Source organism: Vigna unguiculata, chromosome 5 (assembly GCF_037176805.1).
Source record: "Vigna unguiculata cultivar grain cowpea cultivar isolate G323 ecotype 2 chromosome 5, ASM3717680v1, whole genome shotgun sequence".
Taxonomy (NCBI): domain Eukaryota; kingdom Viridiplantae; phylum Streptophyta; class Magnoliopsida; order Fabales; family Fabaceae; genus Vigna; species Vigna unguiculata.
The window spans coordinates 24083145-24091757 of NC_140796.1; the positions used below are offsets into that span (position 1 = coordinate 24083145).

Genomic DNA, 8613 nt, shown 5'->3' on the forward strand with positions numbered 1-8613 from the left:
GGTTAAGGTGTTGTTCGTGTGGGGCCGATCGACCGATGTCCCATTGGGGATCAGAATGTCACTCGTTTGTGCGTTACCGATTGACCGATGGGCCTGAACATGATTTGATTGTGAGACCGATGGTCCTATACAATTTATTCACCAGACCGTTCGACCGATGGTTTCTTAACGATGCGATGTGGTTTGTTTGTACAACCGATTGACCGATGGTCCTATACAATTTATTCACTAGACCGTTCGACCGATGGTTTCTTAACGATGCGATGTGGTTTGTTTGTAGAACCGATTGACCGATGGTCTTATACAATTTATTCACCAGACCGTTTGACCGATGGCTATGTTTTATATACGAGTTTTCCCAACCTGGTCCGATGGACCTGAGGACTGGCTCTGGCCGATAGATCGATGGGACATACAGTACAGCCACCATATGTCGTCTAAGGCTGGTTATTCCTTTTAGCGTCTTAGGTTATCGGTTTAGGCCGGTTAGGCTTAGGTCAGTCTAGGCTGGTTACCTGAATTACTTTGCGTGTAGATATAGTGATCGTTTATTATTATTATTTGGTTGAATTGGTTAGGTGTGGTACATTAAAGGAAAATAATTTTTTGACTACTAAATTTTGACAACTTTCTCTTACAACCTTAGGTGTCATCTTTTAAGTAGTTTTTCATTTTTTTCTTTTTCTCATTCTCAATATTCAAAAACCACTTAAAAAATGATACATCATGTTATAAGGTAAAGTTGTCAAAATTTAGTAGTTAAAATATCATTATCCTTTCTTAAAATAAGTAGTTGTCATGATCGGCTTGCGCCTTCAACTTATAAAACTAGATCTTCTAAGTGCGCGTTATCATTTCTTCGTACTTTATACGCATACGTTAAATGGAACCTATATGTTTTATTTCTTCTAACTGATTCTTTTAATTTATTAAATATATTATTGCGAAGACTCAAATCTAAAATAACAAGATTATGTTAAAAATAAACTTTAAAATATCTTAAGAAAAAAAGAACATAACAATATAGAAAGGTGTGTTTATTAAGTCTTTAAAAATGTAAAACTACAAAAAATAGATTATAGCACTAATTTTAAGACTTCAAATAATTTAGGTTGTAAAAAAATATAGAATTAAATCTAATTTGTAGTGTAACGTTTACATTACAAAGAAGGAGTTTGAATCATGGGTGCACAAGGTGGGATTCACTTCACATATGAGGAGTTCATGCGATCATGAACCAAGGAGCACACACCAGAAAGAGTACTATGAAAAGCATGAGAAAAGAGTAAGAAAGGGAGAAGAGAGTTGAAGTGATCAAGAAAGCTTCTAAATGTCATGGGTAGCCCCGTATATGATACAGTTGGTGCAAATGAATGCAAATAAAGAAAGAGTTAAGAAAAAAGTGATCAGCGTTACTATTCTATCGGTACCATTTACATCCAAGTCATAAAAACTTCCTATAGAACCAGTGCCTTAATACGTTTTTAGGCTGACGATTGGTTCTTGTGCTCACACCACTAAAGTTCATGGTCTAAAGAAAAATCAGGTTCGTCTGGCTTGAACAACTGGGGCACAGGATCTGGTAGCTTATGTGCCCCTTTCCTTGTATTGGCAGCAAACTTTGATGCCAAGACAGTTGCACCAAGATTCTGAATCTTTTTCGTTTTCCCTGAGGATTCCACGGTTTCATCATCCTCCAAATATTCACTTTCTTCCGTCTCAGGCAAAGACAGGTAGTAGAGACCCTCTTTCAGGGATAACTCCCTTGTTGCCTTTCTTTTCTGATATCGTCTCCAAGCAGCTTGTATGAAGCAAGAACCCCATGTTCTCCATTGATGGGAATAATACCTAAACGCATGCTGAAGTTTCTTGCTGTGAAGGCGCTTGAACTGACTTGCCACAAATTTAAGATCCTCTGCTTGCAGTGAAAAAGCTTCAACTTCAGAAAGAGCTTTCACAGTTCGAGTAGAAGAAGGTAGGTTGAGGGTTGAGTTTGGCATTAAGGCCCATGTCAGCAATTCCTCTCCGCAAAAGTCACCAGGCCTGAGTTTTATGCAATTGAAGAATCCAGACCTTCCTCCGTTGGTCGTCGAACTCTCCAATTGCCCTCTGATGATAAACAACATTTCATCCACCGGATCACCCTCTCGGAATATGTAGGTGCCTTCAGTGCTTAGTGATGACGAAAGACGTTCACAAATTGCATCAAGAAGTTGATCGTCCATTTGGGAGAAAAATGGGACCTGTACAAATATTAATAAACCATGTTTTTCACTTAGTATTGCATTCCTATGTATTTGCAGCATCACATCAGGGAATGGGACAGAGACACATACACGCCGCACAAGAGAAAGACACAAGTGATGTTGAATTTCCCGACGAAGATCCAAAGGTAACGAAAGCATTATGGCTTCTTCATCAACTCCTCTTGTTGCAAGCCATTTATATTGAACAAAACGACGGACACGTTCCTGCAAATGTGGTGGTAACTGGCGATGCCTCATCCACTCCTCGGTATCTCTTTTCCGAATCCTCCATTCTTCAAGTCTAACTGTCATTGATGACAAGTACGTCTTTGACAAAGGAAAAAAAAAAAACATGCTCGTTAACCAAAATTGGTATTTGTATTACTTCTACAAATCAACACGGTTTCTCCTAGTCTTACCTCCATGTTTCCAATCAAAAGCGAAAAGAAAACCAGTCCAGCAATGCATAAGATGATGCAAAATAATGTCTCCGGAAGATATGTGGTGGTATCCAAGTTCTGTCCATATGAACTGCCAAAGGAAATTAACGTGTGATGCTAGGAAAACCCTTTTGCCCACTCTCTTCATTCCCTCGTATATCTTAAATTTTCAAAGAAGCAGTTGATATAGGGCCATCAAAATTGAAACTAAAGATCTAGTTTCCTATATTTGGAAGAGAAAAGTAACAATGCAACAATACAAAATGTAGCTTCCAAAGCACACAATAAACAGGCCAGGAAAATCTGCGTGGGGATTTTACTAGGATAAATTACGTCCTAATAATTCTGTAACTTTCTTGTATAGTTAGTGTCACAAAACTAACTAAACCATCCTCATAATTTTCTTTTGTGGGTCTTTGGTGATGGAGATGGGAGACGGTGTAAAGAATCATCAGCTGGTGTTTTCATTATGACATTAGAAAATGCACTTTTGATAGTGATTATTGTGCACTAACTTGCACAGAAAAATCTATTGATGTACGATCCTTACATGAGACTAAACAAGTGTCACAAAAAAGTTATTTGCAGAACAAGAAGGTAGGAGTAATACAGATGAGCATATATATATATATATAACAAAATGAAGATAAGATACCTTAGATTTCTCAAACCCCACCAAAGACAGTAGAAGTATCTTTCCTTAAAACTGGAAATGACAACATCGTTCAGGAAAGCCTCTGCGAACATCCCAAATTTATATTTGACGTTGATTTTACTCTTCGCGTCACATTTGGTGATTACACGGGTGATGTTTAGCCAGTATTGCCTATCAGGGGCGTTCAAACTATTACAATCAAGATAACTTGAAAAGCAAGAGAGGGTATGTGATTTGTTCTCTATTTGGCACTGCGTTTTCCAGCAATTAAACTGCCTCCCTATTGACGATAGATACCAAGTCGCTCCTGTAACCTATTCCAACAAAAAAACCACGATAGTTAAAATTTCATTGAGTTAAAGGAACACCAAAATTAAGGTGCATGCTAGTAGGCTCTACTTACATGGCTGGCTAGCATGTAGAGAATAAGATTGTATGCGGCTCCAATCCAGGGAGTCTTGGCAATAACGCCAGTGGTTTTCTGAATACGCTGGTTCAAATGAAAGATAAGAAACAACCTAGGAACATATTGAATAAGAACAAAAAGAGCAAGAGTATTGTTGGCATGATCAGTTCTTGCGTTTCTGCTTGCTGGAATCACCAACCAAATCACAATCTGCAAGGAAAATGGTCATATCGGTTAGAAAGTAGAAAGAAGAAAGAAGAAAGAAGCGTGTTTGTGTGCGTGCCTGGGGGAGAGGGATGGTGGCGGCGAGGTCAATGACAAAATCGGATCTGAGGTAACGCGTGGCGATTTCGCGGGAGTCCATGACGAGGTCACCGCGGCCGAAGATTCTAGAGTTGGGGGCGACGAAGGCGGTACGGAACTTCATGAGCATGTGGAGGACGTAGAAGAGGTCAGCGAAGGAGCGGATGATGGTGACGATGATGCTGAGTTTGGGGTCGGCCTGCAAGCAGGCGGGGCCACCCACTGTGGGGAGGAAGAAGTAGAGAGGGTCGACGAAGAGGGCGAGGAGGCTTGTCACGAGAAACACCTTGTTCCAATACGCCACGATGTCGCTGTCGGGGTCCAGTATCTGGTGCCGCCATAGGATTTGAAACGCGTGCTCCTCCTCTGTCGCTGTTGTTGTCTTCGGTCGGGATCGGAGTCGCCTGAACTGGCGGAACTTAGACGCCGGCGTCGATATTATGCTATACATCTTCCATGGCGGATTCCGGGGTGAACGGATTCCGCGGGTGGGTCAGAGAGCGGGGTTTCACAGCGAACGGGGACAAGGACAATCGGAGGCAGATCACCGGGGTTTGGATGGGTTGCTCTCTCAGACAAGACAAATGCTCCTCCTGTGCCTCCACTTTCACCCATTTTTGAACCTTCAGAGTTTCGCGCTAACCTCAACCTCAAGGGAATGCGTAATCCTAGGGAACACAGCGCCACCAGACACTTTTGAATCCTAACTTTGGACATTCTATCCTTATTTATTTTTTGTTAACGGTCCTTTCCTTCTTAAAACGGCTTCGCCTTTCAACTTTTAAAACCAGTTCTTATACATTCATGTACAAGCATATCATAAATGAGAAATGATACTGTAACAAAGATTTTTCAGAAAAATAGTAAAAGAAATCTTAAAATTTTATTATTTTATTATTTTATTATTTGATTTTCGTAATTTTTATAAAAAGAATAAAAATTTATTTTGTTCAGTAACTTTATCACCAAAAATGTTGGTCAAAAATCATTTTTGATTATAAATGGAACCTGTATCATTTATGTTTTATTTATAAAAACTCATTCCTTTAATTTATTAAAACATTATTCTGAAGACTCGTTAATCTAAAATAATGATCGCAAAAGATTAAGTTAAGAATATACTTTTTAAACAAAAAAATCATAACAATATAAAAAAAGTATGTTTATAAGTCTCTAAAAGTGGAAAATTACAAAAAAACTATATTATCACTAATTTTAAGACTTAAAACAATTACCGGGTTATAACAAAAATGTAAAATTAAATCTAATTTGTTGTGTAACTTTTCTATCACATAAAAGGAGTTTGGATAATGGGTGCACAAGGTGAGATTCACGTATGGGTATAAGTAGTGATGGCAACCGGGTGGGATGAGTTTCGTTATCTAGATATATGGCAAATAAATTTGTTCCCGTGATTATTGTCCGAACCCGTTTCCGTTTTGACGAAGAATTCCTGCATTGACTGGGTATGAATATGGGTATGGGTATGGGAAATCCCCGACTTTTTCAATTGGGTATGGGGATGGGTACGGGGATGTATATATCCCCGCCATAATACCCGTCCCCGTCGTATTTCCGTCCCGGTTTAAATTATTAAAATATTCACAATTAATTAAGTAATCATATATATATATATATATATATATATATATATATATATATATATACTTTTTATTTTTTATTTCTTCTAATTAGTTGCTTTGTCATGAAATTCATTCGCATCTCCAATATATTTTTCATCTTATCATAACCTTTATGTAATTATGTTAAAATGATGTATGTCAATTAAAAATTGTTATGCCTCACATTTAAATATTTCTATAATTTTTTAATATTTTTATTTATTATATATTTTTCTTTCACATGAGAATATGTTTAATACTCTCAAATAATGTAATATAAAAAAAAAAATCTTTACTTATTATTATTATTATTGATTTTTGTTTAAGTTGAAAAACACTTTTGTTTCGTTAAAATAATTTTTTTTTTCAACCATTGAGTATGTATGTTGATATTTGAAAAGTTTTCTTAGATCTCTAAGGTATTTTTCATCTTATTATACCATTGATTTTCTTTGTGCGATTTCTTTCAATAGTCTCTCAAATTATTTCTTAGACACACATTTGTAAACTTTTAACATTTTTTTATTGTTTATTTTCATCATGTAAAATAATATTTCGATATATTATATCTAATTATTTTTTATTTTCTAACTCATTATCAATCATATTGTAATTTTTTCACATTAATTATATAAATAAATTTTATTTACTATAATATAAAAAATTTATGTAATTGCCATGAATATTTTTTTTCACTATCCAATATATATTGGAGTTCAAAAGATACAAAATCTAAGTTAAAAGTTTATTATTTGTTCTTTGTGTCATTTTTGTAGCAAAATATCAATTTGGTCCCTTTATTTTTTTGTCTCAATTTGGTTCCTATTTTGAAAAGTTTGATGCAATCAAATCTTTTCCGTTAGTGGTGTTGTAACAGCATTAAATGGGGTGTCATGTGTCAATTTCTGGAGTTTTTGAATTATTTATTTATTTTTTCTTTTGAATTTTGTTTTAAATTTTAAAAAAATTAAAAATTGTCACGTGTCAAGCTGACATCGTGCCACATGGTAATGACAATGCCACGTGTCACTATTATGTCAGGTGTCATTTTCTCATTCTCAATTTGGTCCTTGTATTTTAATTTTTGTCTCAATTTAGTCCCAATTTTTGTAAAAGTTGTGCAATTTCGTCTCCCTCCAAATTGAAAAAAAAATTATATAAATATTATACAAATATTTTTATTAAATTTGATTTTTTTATTCAAATTGATATTTTTATTATATATTTTCAACAAAACTAAGTTTATTTAAATTTGTTTCACATTCAATTTTACTTAAAATATTTTTCAAATTTTTAATTTATTTGTTTTTTATTGTTACATAAACTAGTTGTTTTTTTTAAAATTTATATAATTGTTATTTTTACACCAACTAAAACATTTGTATAGAAAATATTGAATTTTACACATTTTAAAAATATGCAATTATTTAAAATATAAATTCAAATAAAAAACAATATTAAAGTATGATGTAATAAAATATCAATAAAATTTATGAATTTTTTTGTTATTAGCATTATTTTCTATTAAAACAATTTTAAATAAAGTTTAATGTAACATATAAATTAAAATAAACTTAATCTTGTTAAAAATATTTACTTGAAATATTAATTTTGATAGAAATATTTGTGTACATTTATATAGAAATTAAATTTGGTTTCAATTTAGAGAAGACAAAATTGCACAATTTTTACAAAAATTGATACTAAATTGAGACAAAAATTAAAATACTGAGACCAATTTGAGAATAGAGAAATGAAATGACACCTGGCATAATAGTGACATGTGGCACGGTGTCAGCTTGACACGTGGCAATTTTGTAATTTTTTTAAAAAAATTAAAAAATAAATAAATAAATTCAAAAACAATTTTAAAAAAACTCAAGAACTGACACATGGCACCCCATTTAACACTGTTATTACACCACTATCGGAAAGGACTTGATTACATCAAACTTCCCAACATAGGGACCAAATTGAGATAAAAAATAAATAAAAGGACCAAATTGATATTTTGCTACGAAAATGTGAACCAGATATATAATTTAACCTAACCTTTATTAGTGTATAACAAAGAGATTCATTAGAATTTAAAAAATTGAAGTAAAAAAACATTTAAAATATATTTTAATTTGAATATTTGTTTTCCTTTTATATATTTTTTTAAATACTTTTTAATTTTATCAACTAAGTTTCATTAATGTTTGTAGTTTGCAAATTTAATAAATGATTTGGTTCTCATGAAATTTTATTTGGTATTTTAATCTAAAATGTAAGCAATTATAATTTATTTCAAAGTATTTGATATGCAAGAAACAATCATCCTCCTAATACTGAATATTTGATAATATTATGTTTCCTTTACCGTAATTTTTTTTTCTTTTATAAAAATTAATATTGAAGTAGTTAGAAAATGGGTACGGGTATGGGTACGAGATTATAACCGTTACCCGGTGGAGATGGGAATGGAAAAAAAGTTTGATACCTGTTGGGTTTGGGGATGGGGATGGGGATGAATTTTTTTACGGGGATGGGTATGGGATGGTGAAACCCGTCCCCGCCCCGCCCTGCCCCTCCTCATTGCCATCGCTATTGTTATCTCATTCTTATCCTCAAAAAAAAATTATTTTATACTCAAACTCAACGGGTATTAAATTTGTCTCATTCTCATCCCCATCGGCTAATTGATATATTCTTGTACTCATACTCGTACCCGTTTTCTTACTATTTTCAATATAAAATTAATTGATTTTTATAAAATAATAAAAAAATTATGGTAAAAGAAACATAATATTATCAAATATTCAATATTAAGAAGAAAGTTGTTTCTTCGATATCAAATGTTTAGAAAGAAATTATAATTGTATACATTTCAAATGAGAATACGAAAATAAAATTTCATGAAAATTGTACCCCTTGGCAGACTCGGGACATCACTGACCTA

General features: G+C 33.5%; 1 protein-coding gene across 1 annotated transcript; it reads right to left on the reverse strand.

The window, feature by feature from the left end:
• Positions 1–1305: 1305 nt before the first annotated feature.
• On the reverse strand, positions 1306–4815 carry LOC114183830 (cyclic nucleotide-gated ion channel 18-like). Its single transcript, XM_028070985.2, has 6 exons — positions 4031–4815; positions 3745–3957; positions 3342–3655; positions 2666–2777; positions 2337–2573; positions 1306–2243 (listed from the first exon to the last, which is right to left on the reverse strand). Exons 1-6 carry the CDS (start codon positions 4499–4501, stop codon positions 1518–1520), a joined length of 2073 nt encoding a protein of 690 aa, XP_027926786.1. The 5' UTR covers positions 4502–4815; the 3' UTR covers positions 1306–1517.
• Between the last annotated feature and the right edge of the window lie 3798 nt (positions 4816–8613).

Excerpts from the sequence above, each read along its gene's own strand:
- LOC114183830 (XM_028070985.2), bottom strand. The coding sequence starts at position 4,501 with ATGTATAGCATAATATCGACGCCGGCGTCTAAGTTCCGCCAGTTCAGG. Across the intron at positions 2,574-2,665 it reads TTTTGATTGGAAACATGGAG|ACGTACTTGTCATCAATGAC; the intron begins GTAAGACTAGGA and ends CCTTTGTCAAAG. Across the intron at positions 2,244-2,336 it reads GTCTTTCTCTTGTGCGGCGT|GTCCCATTTTTCTCCCAAAT; the intron begins GTATGTGTCTCT and ends ATATTTGTACAG.